Source organism: Gekko japonicus, unplaced genomic scaffold (genome assembly GCF_001447785.1).
Source record: "Gekko japonicus isolate JY-2015 unplaced genomic scaffold, Gekko_japonicus_V1.1 scaffold266, whole genome shotgun sequence".
In the NCBI taxonomy this organism is placed as follows: Eukaryota; Metazoa; Chordata; class Lepidosauria; order Squamata; family Gekkonidae; genus Gekko; species Gekko japonicus.
Window position 1 is genome coordinate 719,040 of NW_015166428.1, and position 15,555 is coordinate 734,594.

At 42.0% G+C, this 15,555-nt stretch overlaps 1 protein-coding gene across 1 annotated transcript in view; it reads right to left on the bottom strand.

The window, feature by feature from the left end:
- Positions 1 to 15,555, bottom strand: part of SLC12A1 (solute carrier family 12 (sodium/potassium/chloride transporter), member 1) — a 57,979-nt gene that overhangs the window by 12,314 nt on the left and 30,110 nt on the right. The window contains exons 14-19 of the mRNA XM_015411783.1: positions 13,712 to 13,867; positions 11,010 to 11,109; positions 10,815 to 10,926; positions 5,802 to 5,942; positions 3,698 to 3,804; positions 2,470 to 2,552 (exon numbers count right to left, since the gene is read on the bottom strand). Coding sequence (XP_015267269.1) covers positions 2,470 to 2,552; positions 3,698 to 3,804; positions 5,802 to 5,942; positions 10,815 to 10,926; positions 11,010 to 11,109; positions 13,712 to 13,867 — 699 coding nt within the window. The remainder of the gene's footprint in view (positions 1 to 2,469; positions 2,553 to 3,697; positions 3,805 to 5,801; positions 5,943 to 10,814; positions 10,927 to 11,009; positions 11,110 to 13,711; positions 13,868 to 15,555) is intronic.

The following is a 15,555-nucleotide window of genomic DNA, read 5'->3' on the forward strand; positions in this document are numbered from 1 at the left end:
GGGGGAAATACCATCAGAATGCTAAAGGATATTCCATTTGAAGTAAGACAATGGAGAAAGAAGTACAAAGAGCTTGTGCTTTTTCTTCAGACAAACTCAATTGGATATAAATGGCTATTTCCAGAATGTGTCACTTTCAAGATCAAGGATAAAAAAGAAAAGATTGATTCTGTTCTGAAAGCTCAAGAATTCCTAAGGGTTCAGCTGGGAAGACCAGAGGATGGGAAAAAAGAAGAGGACAGCAAGTCTAGTGGCGAGCTGGACTCGGGTTCTTCCAGAGAGGACTCTCTGACAGAGCAAGGGGCAGCTGCCCCAAAAAGTCCTTATAAGCTGCGGAAGAGACGAGGAAAAGAGAAGTAAAGGCTGAAAGACTCTGAATTGTGCCTTTGAGAACTGTGAATGGTGACTCAGTTTATAATAATCTAAATGAAATGAAGATTTGTTGTAACTAAGCTAGTGAGGATCTCCTCTCTTGGGTTTTTAGTTAGTAGTGGGTTTTTTTGCTTTATCCTATATATGTAGATGTAGTCCCCCCTTTCCTGTTTTCTGTAGTAGTTTTGTAGTTTGATAAAAAAATAATTAAAAATCCCCTCCGGGGGCTCAAAAAAAACCAGTAACATCAACAGGAATTCCATTTTATGGCCTCTGCCCAGCAGTTCTGTTATGAGAAGCTCCTAAAGCATAGGGGTTTCTGCTCTGTTCTTAAATACATACTCTCGTGGTTAGCAACATCAACAGGAATTCCATTTTATGGCCTCTGCCCAGCAGTTCTGTTATGAGAAGCTCCTAAAGCATAGGGGTTTCTGCTCTGTTCTTAAATACATACTCTCGTGGGGGGTGGGGGCTAGCTGAGCACAAGCTTTGCTTCCATCCCTGCCATCGTCAGTCAAAAAATCATGGATAGCTGGCGTCTGGAAAGATTTTTCTTGGCCCAAGCCTAGGGTTGCCAGATCCCCCTTGGCCACCAGCAGTGGGGGTGGGGGGAGTAGAGTTGCCAAACTCCTGGAGATTTAGGGATGGAGCCTGTGGAGGGGAGGGGCCTCAGTGGGGTACAATGCCATAGAGTCCACCCTCCAAAGCATCCATTTTCTCCAGGGGAACTGATCTCTGTAGTCCGGAGATGAGGTGTAATTCTGGGGGATCCCCAGGTTGTGCCTGAAGATTGGCATCCGTATCCGAGACCGTAACAATCCACTGTTAGGCAGAGCTAGATGGACCAAAGGTCTTACTTGATAGAAAGGTGTATTGTGCGTTTGTACGTGCCACTTATCACTTTGACTGGGGGGAGGTTTAGCCCTCAAGTCACAGCTGATTTATGGCGACCCCATGGGGTTTTCAAGGCAAGAGATGTTTAGAGATGGTTTGCCATTGCTTGCCTCTGTAGAGTAACCCTGGACTTTCTTGGTTGTATCCCATCCAAATACTAACCAGGGCCAACCTTGCTTAGTTTGTGAGGTCTGATGAGATAGGGTTAGCCTGGGTTATCCATGCCAGGGCTGTTGCTTGTGTATATGTGTGAAACAGAGAAAAGTATGTGCTTTAAATGCAATTTATGCATTTACAATAATATTTCAGCCTTCCTAGGAGCTGCGGTGGCTCAAGTGGTTAAGACGCTGAACTGCAGGCTGTGGAAGGTCAGTAGTTCAGCAGTTCAAGACCCGAGTTGCCGCATGATGGAGTGAGCTCCCATCTCTAGTTCCAGCTCCTGCCAACCTAGCAGTTCGAAAGCAAGAAATTGCAAGTAGATAAATAGGTGCCACTTCGGTGGGAAGGTAACAGCGTTCCGTGCACCTTGGTGTTTAGTCATGCCGGCCACATGACCATGGAAACGTCTTCGGACAGCGCTGGCTCTTCGGCTTTGAAACGGAGATGAGCACGGCAACCCTAGAGTCGGACTCGACTGGCTTTCAAGCAAGGGAACCTTTACCTTTACCTTTTTTTTCAGCCTTCCTGCTTTTCACCCTTCCTGCATTTTACAATGCATGTTTGATATAAGTTTTAAGTGGGAAAGTCTTTTGCACTTGCAACAAATTCCCATGCATATGAAGAGCATGTTTTCTTTATGGACAGAAAGTTCCTATGTGTTTGGATCCTATCGAGCATTTTCAAGATTGGTATGTCAGCTCTTGAAACTCTTTTTGGTCATCCACTGGAATACCATAGCTCTTTTAATGGCCTTCAATCTCGCTAATGACTTTTTCCTCCCAAATGTATAGTGTCTAGATTTCCATTTGGCAGTGCCCTTCAATTTCTTTTCTTACCATTACAAAAACGTTCCACTAATTATAGATAGCGTAAGTGCTCCCAATCTCCAGAGAAGATAATTTACAATATTAATGGTCATGTCTTAAATGCATGGAACAACATTTCCTAAGGCTGATGTTTTTGGAAACTGGTGGAAATTTAATGGAAATAGTGTACAGAAAACACTTCTAGTGTAGGACTGAAATTCAGTGACTTTTTACGTACCTTGAACTTGAAGAGCCTGTGATATGTCAAAGCCTTGACTTATTCGAACAATAATCACACCAAATTCAAAGTCAAATGCATCACTGAAAATCAAGAATGAAACAATAAAACACTACCACACGCAACACTGGAATAGTTTAAAATTGCATGTTTCAATACTTGCATGGTTACACAGATATTTTTATGAACAGTTATGGGGTACAATTAGATTTCTAATATTAAAAAGTTCATTTTGAACAGCATCTTGAACAATCAAAACGAGGCAGCTTTGCTTCCTCACCTTTCATATCCCTGGACTGTATGGTTGCACTTGCCATCTCCTCATAATACTCCTCTGCAACTTAACTACTTCCATTTTTGACCTGCTGTAACCCCCACCCCCATAAGACTATATATTATGAGGAATTCCATTATTCTTTTCCCTGGTTTTTTCCTTTTAGTATGAGGTAGCTTGTATCCAAGTAGAGTATGAAAGCATAGAGAAGAAGGTATTTCACCTTCCTTTTTTCCCAGCTGTTACTTTCTTCAAGTTATCTTTTCACCCATAGAAGGAAAGAGTTCCTTATCTTGTCCCTACCTTTCCCACAGCTGGTGAAAAGGCAGTTTTGGGAAGATGAGCTGAAAAAATCACAGGAGGAAAAAGAGTTAAGCGCCTCTTTCTCCTTGCCCTTCTTCTACTCAGAAGCAGCTTGTTTAGGCTGTTTTGGGTTTATGAGCAATTTTTCTGCAGTTCACGTGTATATCCTGAAGTTATTTTTGTCCTCAATGGTATTGCTCTTTTATGAACATACCATATTCAAAGGGAATATCAAGACTGCAAGTTTAAATGGGTTTGAAACCAGTTTAGTGGGAATGCATTTCCTCAAAGGACTCTAGAAATTGTAATTTTGTGTGCTTGCCAGGAATTCTTTGTTGGAGCTCGAGCTCCTTGTAGAATTACAATTCTGAGAGCCATGACTGTTAATCCATTATATGTAGACAATAAAATACACTAGAGATGCCATGGTGCTCTCTTCCCAACCTTTATGGCCATTCTGTTCCCTGTATACAAAGATGAGAGACTATGATTTTGCCCTCTGTTTTTCTTAACCTCTTGTACTGCTTGAAACTTGAACTCCAGATTTTAATAGTCCTTTTGTGTATGTTCTGTTTATTTATCTAGAACTATTTAGATCTTCCATAAAATTTCAGTTCTTCCAAAATTAATATACTTCCAGCTTCAACTTACTGTATGATTCCCATGTAGTTTTCAACTTGTATAGCAGTGGAATCTCTCCAATCCTTTTTAAATCCAAGCACTAACGTATTGGGTCTCATCCTGCCCAGACCAGAAGCCTAATAATGTTAAAACATGGTGCTTAAAAAGATGCATGTGCAAGGTTTATCCAAAATGAGGAGTAATGGCAAAAGATAACTGAAGTAATGTTCTGGTGGGATTTAAGATTAAATTGCAGTTGGTGAATGTCCTTCATGCTTGTACCCAAGCAGCAAATATAAAGATTAGCTTTAAATCATCTTGGCTATAAATGGTTTTTAAATGACAGAAATGTAACTTTGCTAAATTAGCATTCATTTACATTTTTCCTGATGCGTGATCATTAAAACAGCTGAATAATTTAAGATCAACAGCATTTTCATAAAATTCGAGTGCCCATTTTAACGCAAGAGATTTACTACAGTCTTTCTGTAAAGAGTCTGAGGAGGTGCTTTCATTTCTTCGCTCAAGCTTAAAACTGAAATCCTTTGCACACTTACTTGGGATTATATCTAACGGAACACAGTGGGACTTACTTCTGAGTAAACCTGCATAGGCTTGAAGAGTACAATTCTCAGTATCCTGAGAGACCATTGACCTGCCTGAGTACACTTAATGCACAATTCATGGGTCTTTATTATTTGGCGCTACTACAGGAAGTGGCTAAAAAGCCAAAGTGTTAAGTGTAAGCTTCCAAGCAAAGATCATTTGTGACTGATGATAGAGGGATTTAACCTGTTATGTTTAGCGGTGTAGAAGTAGCAGATCCAGGGCCACACTCATCTGAACATCTATCATTTGATAATGGCTGTATCGCATGATGACTGTGAATGGGACATCACCAAAGACCTCAAATGCAATGCTTTTCAGTACAGTCATTTCAAACATTCAGTTGCCAATCCTTATGTGTAAAGAAGTTAGTGTAAAGAAATCAGTTGTAGTTGTGTATGCATGAGTCATCTAATTTTGAATTTCACATATACAAGGGAAACAAAGGCAGTAGGCTGTTTTGGAATGCTCCTAGACCCTTCAGAAATGCTGTTGAACACCTGTGCAGCCAATCTCTGCCCAAAGATATGAGCTTCTAAACCACTGCACTTAAGATGAAGACACAATAAATACTAGTGAGTGTAAGGGTTTTTACATGCATCTGGTGCCACTTGGGTATGCTGCCCACAGGTTGGGCTGTTGGGCTACTTCACTTCATGGTTGTACTCTGCCACCCTTTGTAGTTCTTTGCCATTTGTGGTTTTATATGGGCTGTACACCCAGTTCTGTATCTTTTAGTGTAGTCCTATGAAGAGTTGTTCTGAACTTACTTTGGAAAGGATTGTACAGTGGTTTAAATTACTTTTTATACTTTTCACATGGATGGAACCTGACCTAAGTACTTTTTATGTATCCCAGAAGGCCTTAGAGAAAGGCCATTTTTTAAAATGCAATACAGTTTATGATAGAATGAACAGAATATGTATGCGTAGATATATAAAATGGACAGGATACATACTAGACGTAACACTATGATCCAAAACCTTAGGGGGAAAATCCTGTTGATTACAATGCAACTCAAAATATCCAGTTGTTATGTTTATAGTTACAGTCACTGTGAACCGCGCAAGGGCTTCCATCCTTGTTTCTCCCACTATAAGCATCCATCCATAATGTGGATGTCTGTGCATTTTACTATGTGAAATGTGATTTGCAATATAATATTACGTGATATAAAATAGTCAATATAATTGCATATTAGGAGACAGGAAAACTCATTTGCTGTGAGCAGGTGTAGTCTTAGACCTTGGTGAGGGTACCATTAAGGCACTGCCACGTACCACAGGGCCTCCTTCATTTAACATGGAATTGATTGGTTTTGTTCTCTAGTTCCATAGCCTGGAGGCAGAATTGTTTCTGAAGTAACCTTTAATACAGAAAGAGGTGCCCTCAGGTTGCACTCTGTATTTACAAGATCTTATCCATATATACAACAAGAGCTCTTCAGGAATAAACAGAAATTCTTCATGCAGCTGAGGCTGCTTTGAAGTCATACTTCTCGCATGTGCTGTGCAAATAAAGAGCTTACTTGGAGGAGACTTTTGACTCCATCTCTAAAGCTGTCAGCTGCCACGGCAGCATAGAAGGCTTTCCTTTTGTTCTTTGTCAGCCAGGCCTGCTTTGTTGCCATGCCACTGTTCATCTCCTTAACACACAGCTTGCGTGGGCCCTGCATGACACAATAATATATTAGGAAGGGGACTATTGTATTATGCATCACACAATGATGTCAATTTTGAAGGAGTTACTGAATCTGCTGTGCGAGGGAATGGAAAGCGCATTTTTTTTTGGGGGGGGACCATTTCCACAAAGGAGTCCATAGAGATTTAGCCCTTTGAAATGATACCTGCTGCTAACATTGATCATTTTTTGTTGAAGAAGTGTATGCCTGTTAACACCGCTTAGGTTACAGTCATAACTCATAAAAACAAGTTTAAACACACATCTTTAGAACTGAATCTGCTGCTCATAAAAATGGGGAAATATCATGATGTTAACATAACAGCCCAATAACTACTTAGTTCAATGGAAGTCTTTGACATGAGATGCTTGATTTAGGATCAGTTCACATACCTGTCTTTGTATGGCATTTATGTAATGAAGCCACCTCACTTTGGTTGCTTTTTAAAAGGGGGGCATGGTGTTGGGTTGGGGGAACATCCCAATGGATATTACATCGCATGGCTTTTGGTGGGCTTCTAAGAGATCAACATGTTCATGGAATAGCACCACCGTCTTAGAGCTACAAGCAACAGCCAAACTACACCTTACGTGCAAAATCCATAATCAGCCTTCCTGACATTTTGTGTAACAGTTAAAAGAAAGGCACCAGAGGAGTGAAGAGAACTGGATCAGGGCAGTGGGGGCGGTGAACCCGAAAGTAGTTAGCGATTGCCTTCCACGATCTTTTGCTCCCAGACCCAGCTCAATCTCCTCTTCCTTATTTCAGTGCCCTTTGTGGCCTTGTTCCCTCCCCCTGCATCTCTCTGCTCCTATCCCAATAATTCTCGTCTGTGGCCTTCATTCCTCCAGATCTATCACCGTCAGCCATTCAGAAGTCTCCTGTTCCGCATACAGCTCTGCCCTTCCTCCCTTGCTGCCCAGAGTTGCCCCGTTATACCTAGGAGTGCCTTCCATAAACAACCTGTGTGATGCCCCTCTTCTTTTACACATTACAAAGTCTTCGTATCCTCCATATGGTTGCCACAGGGATTTTTAATCACGTTTGTGCATGAACTTCAGAACATGATTCTCAGGTGTGCAGGCCCAATTTGGATTGAAACTGTGGCATACAAGGAGAGGGGAGGTTAAGTCTTCCCCCCATTATTTTGGCCTCAAATGGCCCCAGGGAGCTATTATTTGCCCCGTGGCAGAAACTTGAATGTACTGACGGCTGCATGAAAGTTTCCCCAGAGGGGCAGACAGTGGCTCCCAGGGACCATTTCAAGTTGGGAAATTGTGGTGGTGGGGTCTTGTGAATCAGCCCTTATTTCTTCAGTCTTTCATCAAAATCCACATTTTTTTGTGAAGCCTTTGGCATATAATACATTACCTCTTATCTACTGAAAACTTAAGCCTGCGCATAAGTGACTGAAATGAATGTCTGTTCTTCCCTAGTTTGCCCTGCTCCACCTCCTCTCCCTTGGTCATCTCCTTTATGGCAGATTTTAGTTAGAAAGCCCCTTGCATCTATATTGATGATGCTAAACAAGTAGTAATGATGACTGATAATAATCCAATAGTAGTTCTCCCCATGCAAATTGTCCCTGAGATACAGCAAATTCTGGGCAGGTGCTATCCCTGGCTGCACGCATCTTTCACAGCATAGTATAAACAGTACTAGTTTACATTAGGGTAAAAACAAAACAAAGACAGACAAATGGGGTTAAGTAAACAGTCTTTACAAGCATAATGGGCACCCAATTGGCAGCACATTACTTTTTATCACTACCTTATTTTCCCTGTTCCGCAGATCACAGAAGTTCATTGTATTACAAATTTTATTGGCCAATAAAACTAAGCTTGGCTTAAATTTTCTAAAAAGAGAGAAAACAACCAAAATGCTTACACCAGCACAGAAAAGTTACATTAAATATTGGCAGAAATAAAAATCTCCCAACACTGTGTGAAAACCAATAATTTTTTTAAAAAATAATCTTGCTGACCTGAGACTGTTTTAGAGCCTAGCAATATCCCTGCTGGATACACAGTAAAATTTCTGTTGACTTCAGTTGTGTAGGTCAACTGTTGTAAGAGAGACCAGCTAGCTTCTGTATTGGTCTGTGTGGCAGTCCTACAGTATTTTAAGGTTTTTTATTCATTAATTGCTGCAATCCTTTATTATTTTAGTTTTATTAAATTGAGACATTAATACTCCTACCTTTCCTGCATTCTAAGATGGCTAACATAATTAAATACAAATCCAGAGAAACAATTAAATAGTTTAAAATAACAATATAGATAATTAAAATAATTTAAAAAACAGATTTGAAACAAGTATTAAAATAATTTAAGAAAAATTCTCACAACCTGCCATCTAGATTATAAATTAAATCCTATATTAAAGTGGAAGCTTTTATGACCCTTGTTAGTGCTCAGCAAAAAAAATAGCATTTCCTACTTCCCTCTTCTGGGAGGAGATTCCACAAAGTAGAAAAACCCAAGGAAAAAAGCTTTCTTTTTATCATCATGGACCTAATTTGATGGTGTATAGCAATCTTCAACATATGAAGAAAAGAGATTCGAGTTATATCCCACCCTTTACTACCTAAAGGAGTCTCAGAGCTGCTTACAATCCCTCCCCCTCCCCACAACAGACAACCTGTGAGGTAAGAACATAAAAACATAAGAGATGCCAATGTTGGATCAGGCCAAAGGCCCATCCAGTCCAACACTCTGTATCACACAGTGGCCAGAAATACCAGTGCCATCAGGAGGTCCACCAGTGGTAGGTGGGGTTGAGAGAGCTCTCCCAAGAACTGCCCTTGAGAGAACAGCTCTGAGAGAATTTATGACTGACCCAAGGTCACACCAGCAGCTACATGTGGAGAAATGGAGAATCAAACCCGGTTCTCCCAGATTAGAGTCTGCCCTCTTAACCAGTACACCAAACTGGCAAGCATGCCGAACAGAGCAGCAGGATCACGAGGCAATTCACTTGGTGGGGTGGATTCGTCGATGACTGTGACCCTTGGCTTGTTCCTCATTATGCTAGGTTCTCCCTCTGAGGCGGAGGACATCTGCATGGGTTATTCCCACCGTGCCAATAGGGAGGCAGGAAGAAGTCTTTTCCCCTTCCTGTTGGTGCCCTCCTGTTGGTGACCCTTGGCTTGTTCCTCATTATGCTACACCTTCTGGTACTTAGTTTGTATTTCCTGTACTCAGGTGTTTTGGTCCTGGTTTTGGTCCTGGTTTTGACACTAGTTCTGGCTCCCCTTCTTATCATATGACTTCCTACATGTTTGCAATTCGGTGGGTTTCAGGTCTGAAAATGGTGGAGATCATTGATGTAAGGGAACCATAAGCAAGGATTCTTGGCTAGACGGGTGGACATACAGGGAGAGAGGAACAATCCCTTGTAGAAGGGTCTCATCTAGACATGAGACCTGTCCTATCTGAACGTGAATCTACCATGCTTGAAAACTTCACTTTTATGATCTGCACATCATTGGCATACAAAACCTATGCTGTAGACTTTCCCTTTAGACTGATTATACTCTTTCAGTATTAGCTCAGAAGCCACATGTGGTTCTTTGACATGCAACCTGTCACTCTTCTGAGCACTGTTCCCCAATAAGGTACATACCCTATGTTTCAGGGCAAGGTCCATGTGCAGTGGGGCTTTTGGTTGACAGGTGGTTCCCATTTTGAAACAGCCATTGCCTGAAGGGCAGTCTCCCTAAATTACAGGCCTCATGCTACAGATGGATGTAAATGTGGCTCTTTTAGTCTATGGCAACTGCAAATGTGGCTCTCCATAAGCTGTGGAATGAGTACCACTGCTTGATTCCAAGGTGTGCCCCAAGGTATGAAATGTTACCAATGAAGCCTACTATATAAAATGGCCAGTATGAAGAGATCACTTGAAATTTCTATGTTGGCAGGGGCTTCCTACAGTGACAGTGCAATCCAAAGCAGAATTATACTCTCCTAAACCCACTCACTTAAGTGGACTAAGAAGGGTGCCACTCTTAGGACTGCACTGTAAGTCATTCACATACTTCTGCTTTTTAAGTGACCGGCTGGCACCATGTGCTTTCCTTCATGCTGCTTCAATATTCCATTGCAACATTCTTCATGGTGCCTCCACATGACAGCCATTTTGTGTGATGCAGACTAGGGATGGGCACGAACCAGCTCACGAGCCAAAATTCAGCATGAACTTGGGCCAGTTCAGAGTCCCCAAGCTGATGTTTGGGGAAGATGCCTTCCCTGAAAATTTACTGGACTTTTGTCCAGTTTGGCTGTTTGGGCCATTTAAACATAACAGCTGAGCAGTGTGGGTCTGCAGCTGACCTGTTAAGTTTAAATGGCTGTGAGCCATTTCACCGGCCAGTTTTGCTTCTCCCTGCTTTGAAACAGGGGAAAGCAAAACCAACCGGTGAGATAGCTGTCAGCCATTTTAGCCTCACAGCTGAGGGGTGCACCAGTCGGTTTAGCTTCCCTCAGCCTCGAAGCAGGGGGAAGCAAACCTGACCAGTGAAATGGCTGTTTGGGCCATTTAAACCTAACAGCAGGGTGGGTCCATCTGTCAGCTGTTAGGTTTAAATGGCTGTGAGCCATTAAACCCGTTGGTTTTGCTCCCCCCCCTTCAAAGCTCAGGGAAGTGAAACAGATGGGTTAATTGGCTGCCAACCATTTAACCCTTCCCAGGCAATCCCCTCTTTATTCTGGCTGTGGCTTGCCACAGCTGGGAGAAAGGGGAAACAAAAATGACAATTTCAGGGCCGCTTGGTTTGGGGTTCAGTTTGGGGGCCACCGCAAATCGGATTTTTAAGGTTCATGCCCATCCCTAATGCAGACTGAAGTTCATGGAGCCTACCGTGTATACTTCGCAGCAGACGCAGAGGCCGTTGTTCTTTGTGAATGAATGTGTGATGTCTAGCAAAGCTGGTCTTGTCATGGGTCCTCCTGTTAATACTATGCATTGAGGCCTGTAATGGCAGAAAGAGGTGGATTAAATTTGTAAATGGATTTTTGCACAACAAATCTTCGAGCATTTCCATGGAGCCACTACCTGAAGTTCTTCACATGATCATCCACTGTAGTTAATTCCAATGCTCTGTCAATGGCTGAAACATAGTAGAGTGCCTGTGAAGATGATCCCCAATTTACCTCTGTTGTAGGGGAGAAAAATAGTGTATATTAAACCTAAACTCCTAGGAAATCATTTTAGGTTTTATCTTCTCTTACAGAAGTTGACCACCTGTGTCCTGTAAGCAATAGTCAAGAGGAGAGTAGAATGCTAAATAGATACATTACATTCTGTTTTAAAAATCTCTTAATAATGGACATTACTGAGAGTAGATCACTAGTCCTGTTTTACCAATTAGTTATTGCTAAAGTCAGATTTGAGAATCAGAAGTTACTCCTAAATTTAGTCACAAAGTCATGTTTGACTGCAATAGCAAACCAGGATCCTCAGAACTGTGCACTCTATTCCTCTTCCCCAATTATGCATCTCACAAATTAATCAAAAAATTTACTGCAGCAGTCTTGTTTACTGCTATGTCAAAACCACAAGCTATGATTTGCTTTTTCCCCGTAGATTCGTTCAAAGATTAAGCCATGAACTCCTGGTTTGTAGGGAAGAGAACAAGCTGTAGTTTGCAGCTGTGCTGTAACAACAATAATTTTCCTGAAAGCAGAAATTATTACTTTCCAAAGCCATGCCTGGTGAAGAAGATGAAATGTGTGAGCCCTGCTGTCCCCCAGATAGCGTTTTCATTTGCTGTAGTTTCATTCTGGAACAGTGAGGACTAGATACATTTTGCTTTCACAGAAAACTGGAGACCTACCTAAATTATCTCCTATCTGAAAAGAATATTAGAATGAGTACCAACCAAAGAAATCAATTTTGTGTTTCATATTCCAGGTAGAAAATTATTCAGATGCAAGCTATTTTATTCTTGGTTCATTTGGGTTAGTGTGTTTGTACCGTACATTAAGGAAAAGGTATATTGACTGTCTTCTAAAAAGAACTGGGAGAACAGCTGATTTTATCCATCCAGGTGTTCTGTGAGGCAGGGCCAAGTTGTACTACTCATAAAAGCCTCATTAGCAAATATATGTTTGGAGTTAGAGACGAGCAGTATCTCAGAAGCTGCCTTTCCCCAGAGGTTTTCCTAGCAGGAGCGAGTGTGTGCCAGATGAAAACAGCAGCAGCAGCCACCTGCCAGGTAATATTAGGTATCTGAGAAAGGAGTGAATAATGTTCCCACATGTTCTTAGGCAAAATTCCTGTTTTTTAAAAACACCTCTCTTCCACTGGGGTTAATTTAAATATACCCAGGGGGGAAAGGAGGAGAGTTTAGGGAATGGACAGATTAGGGTAGAATTCAAAGTAGTCTGGATGCCTCTGCTTGCATCTACACGAGGCCCTTTCTGCATTCATGCCTTACTCCTGATTTTTACTGTACTTGAGTCATTCTGTTTTTACTGTGGATGCTGTGTTTTCATTCTGCACAACTAGTTTTCCTCCAGATCTTTCCCCAGCAATCCTCGAGTACGTGAATTATGTATTCCACATGCTCTCAGTCACGTGGTGTCTGACTTTCTGACTTTTTTGTTTTTGTTTTCTTGGCCCTGTTGGTCTATTGCTGAAACGGTAGATTTGCTGTGTCTCTTGCATCAGTAATGGAGTGTAATTGATTTAAAGCTAATTTACTTACTCCTATGGACCGCCATACTTTTACTTTTGGTTGCCAATCCCTTCAAAGCATCGCTATGGGGATGGGTCCTCTGCATTTTCTCTTGTCGTCCAAGTAGGAGACGGATTTATCCATAAAATCCTTGCTTAGCATCCTTTGAGTGGGTGGGGGGCAGGTCAAGGGGGAGGCACAGTGCCGAAAAGTGCAGGTCAGTCCATAGTGAGAAGGAGGCCAAACAGAGCAGTGCTCATGACGAGGAGAGCCCGTCATGATGGTGGCAGATCTATGTAATTCCTACTAGTGAATGATGGTGGCAGAGAGTCCATTTTGGACTGCAAAAGTAGCACATGGGGGTAAGAAGTGCAAAACTCCACTGTGTCTACAGTTTAAGCCTTACAATCAATTTCAGGCTTAGCGCTGGCAACAGAATGTTTGTCTGAATGTATATTTCCACAGTATTCATAATTTAATAACACAGTAACAGAATGCATTTTCAAAGCAGGACGGTATGTGCTCATTAACAGCACAAGAACGGAGCCATGTCTGATGCTGCCACTTGCAGCAGCCCCTGCATTACTTCCATCTACCTGGAGAAAACTCTCTTAATGTTTTGCTGGAGATATGCGGCCTTTGAACAGAGAAAAGCCTTTTAACATATATTTGCCCACACATCTGTACCGTAAGTATCACAGACTTTTTCCTGGGTGAGCCAGAAAACCCCATATGATGATGAGATTGGCTTTATACACCGCCCTTCACTACCCGAAGGAGTCTCAGAGTGGTTTACGAACTCCTTCCCTTCTTCTCCCCACAACAGACACCCTGTGAGGTAGGTGGGGCTGAGAGAGCTCTCTCAAGAACTGCCCTTGAGAGAACAGCTCTGAAAGAACTTATGACTGACCCAAGGTCACACCAGCAGCTTCATGTGGAGGAGTGGGGACTCAAACCCGGTTCTCCCAGATTAGAGTCTGCGCTCCTAGTCACAACACCAAACTGGTTCTCACATATCGATGATCACTCAGAGGATGGATACATTTTTGTCCACTGACAAGTCTATGCCTCGCCTTACCGGGCTTCTTGTAGGTCACGTAAATATAGAGAAAGAGCTCGATAGCGTAAGTGATGAGAGCAGCCCACCAGTTGATGACAAACATGACCCCACAGCATAGCATGGCTCCAAAAAGGGAGACCCACATGTTGTAATACCTGAAAGCAGGTCTCCAACCTATGGAAGTCCAAAGGGGGTTAAATCAGTTGTGAGAAAGAACAAGGAGGTTGAGACTACACAGTGAGAATTTAACACACTTATTTTAGCCAGTATGTGTCACGTGCTGTACTCTCATTACAACTACATTTGAAAGTGCTGAAAATGGCATTTCCTGGCATGTGTCTCTTTGGCTGTTTACAGGCAATGGTTTACCAGAGATTTGGAGACAGTATTATAGAAATGTCATTGTCCTGTGATATGCCCCCCCAATCTTACCACAGTATGTGGTTCTGAAGTATTGTATGAAGTTTCAAGCCATGTCTGCAAATAGCTGATCTGTGAACAGTGCTGCTGTTGCTCCAGCAGACACGTGTATGTTTTGTAATGATTGTTGCAAGCGCCTACCAGATATAGCTTTTGATAAATAATATATATTCCAAGGGGAAGGGGTCAAAATGAATATTTTCAGTTATCTGAAAGGATTAGTGTTTGATGCTATTCAGATCTTCAGAAAGAAAGAGCTGTATAAGGCTACCTGTGTCCCAGTAGTAACAGCCCTGCTGTTTAAGATCATTGGCTTGTTTTGTAAAATTTACCTTGTTCTGGATGGTGTGCAACACTCCATCTCCAGGAAGACGGAACATAATTTTCATTTTAAGGAGGAAACCAGATGCAGAAAAATCATTTCCCTTTAAGGAAGTATTCCCCCCTCTTTCCTTTCTCACATTTGCACAAGTACTAGCAGCTAAAGGTCAAATTAGATGTGATGGAGATTGAAGATCCCAGTTAGCCATTTAAAGACAAATTACAGCGGCAGTTTTGGATTGGGCCACGTGGGAGAAATACAGTGGGTTGTGTTTTGGTTTTGCTAATAGAAAATGAGGCAGCTATTCTGTAGTTAGTGTTTTAAAGGGGAGGGTGGGGGGAAGACAGGCATATGCCTGTCTCTTTCTCTAAGAGGCTGTAACAGTACCGTGAAACCAGTTTTCATTTGGGAAACAGTGTGGGGAATGCAACCACTAACCACACACCCCATCTTCACATGGCCCTGATCCAACTTTGGAACTGCACACATCTATAATTAATCTTTAAAAGATGCTGGGAAAGTCCAGTCATGACTCTCCCAATATCTCAGCAAACTGAGAGAAAAATGCCAGGTGTTAAGGGACTGGTTTATTATCATACAAGGCTCCTACGCGTTTTGCTGTGCAGGCTTCATCAGGGGGATCACAGAATTCACCTAGTGCTGGACCTTTCCACAGCAATTAGGTCCAGCACTAGGTGAATCCTCTGATCCCCCTGACGAAGCCTGCACAGCCAAAAATGTAGGGGCTTTGTATGATAATACACCTGGCATTTTTTTCCTTTTCGGTGGCACAATTCTGGGTATAGCCCAATTTTTGTTTCTCCTAATATCTTCCCTGTTTGTGCATTGTTGGTCTTTGTCAAATGCTCGAGATAACGGATTCCTTGAAGGATTGTTTTTTTAAAGCACTTAAAATATAAGGAAGAACTTGGCAGTAGTAACATGGATCATCCTAGCAAGAATAGAGTGGTGGGTTCTGCTGTTCTGAAATTTTTCTTGTCTTTAAGCTGTGCAGTTATGAACACCTATAAGTGAATTGGTCTGGGCAGCCAAAATTAGCCGAAGGAGAAATGAGCATTGCTTTGCCTGTTATTTTAAGTAATTACAGCATCCTAATCCA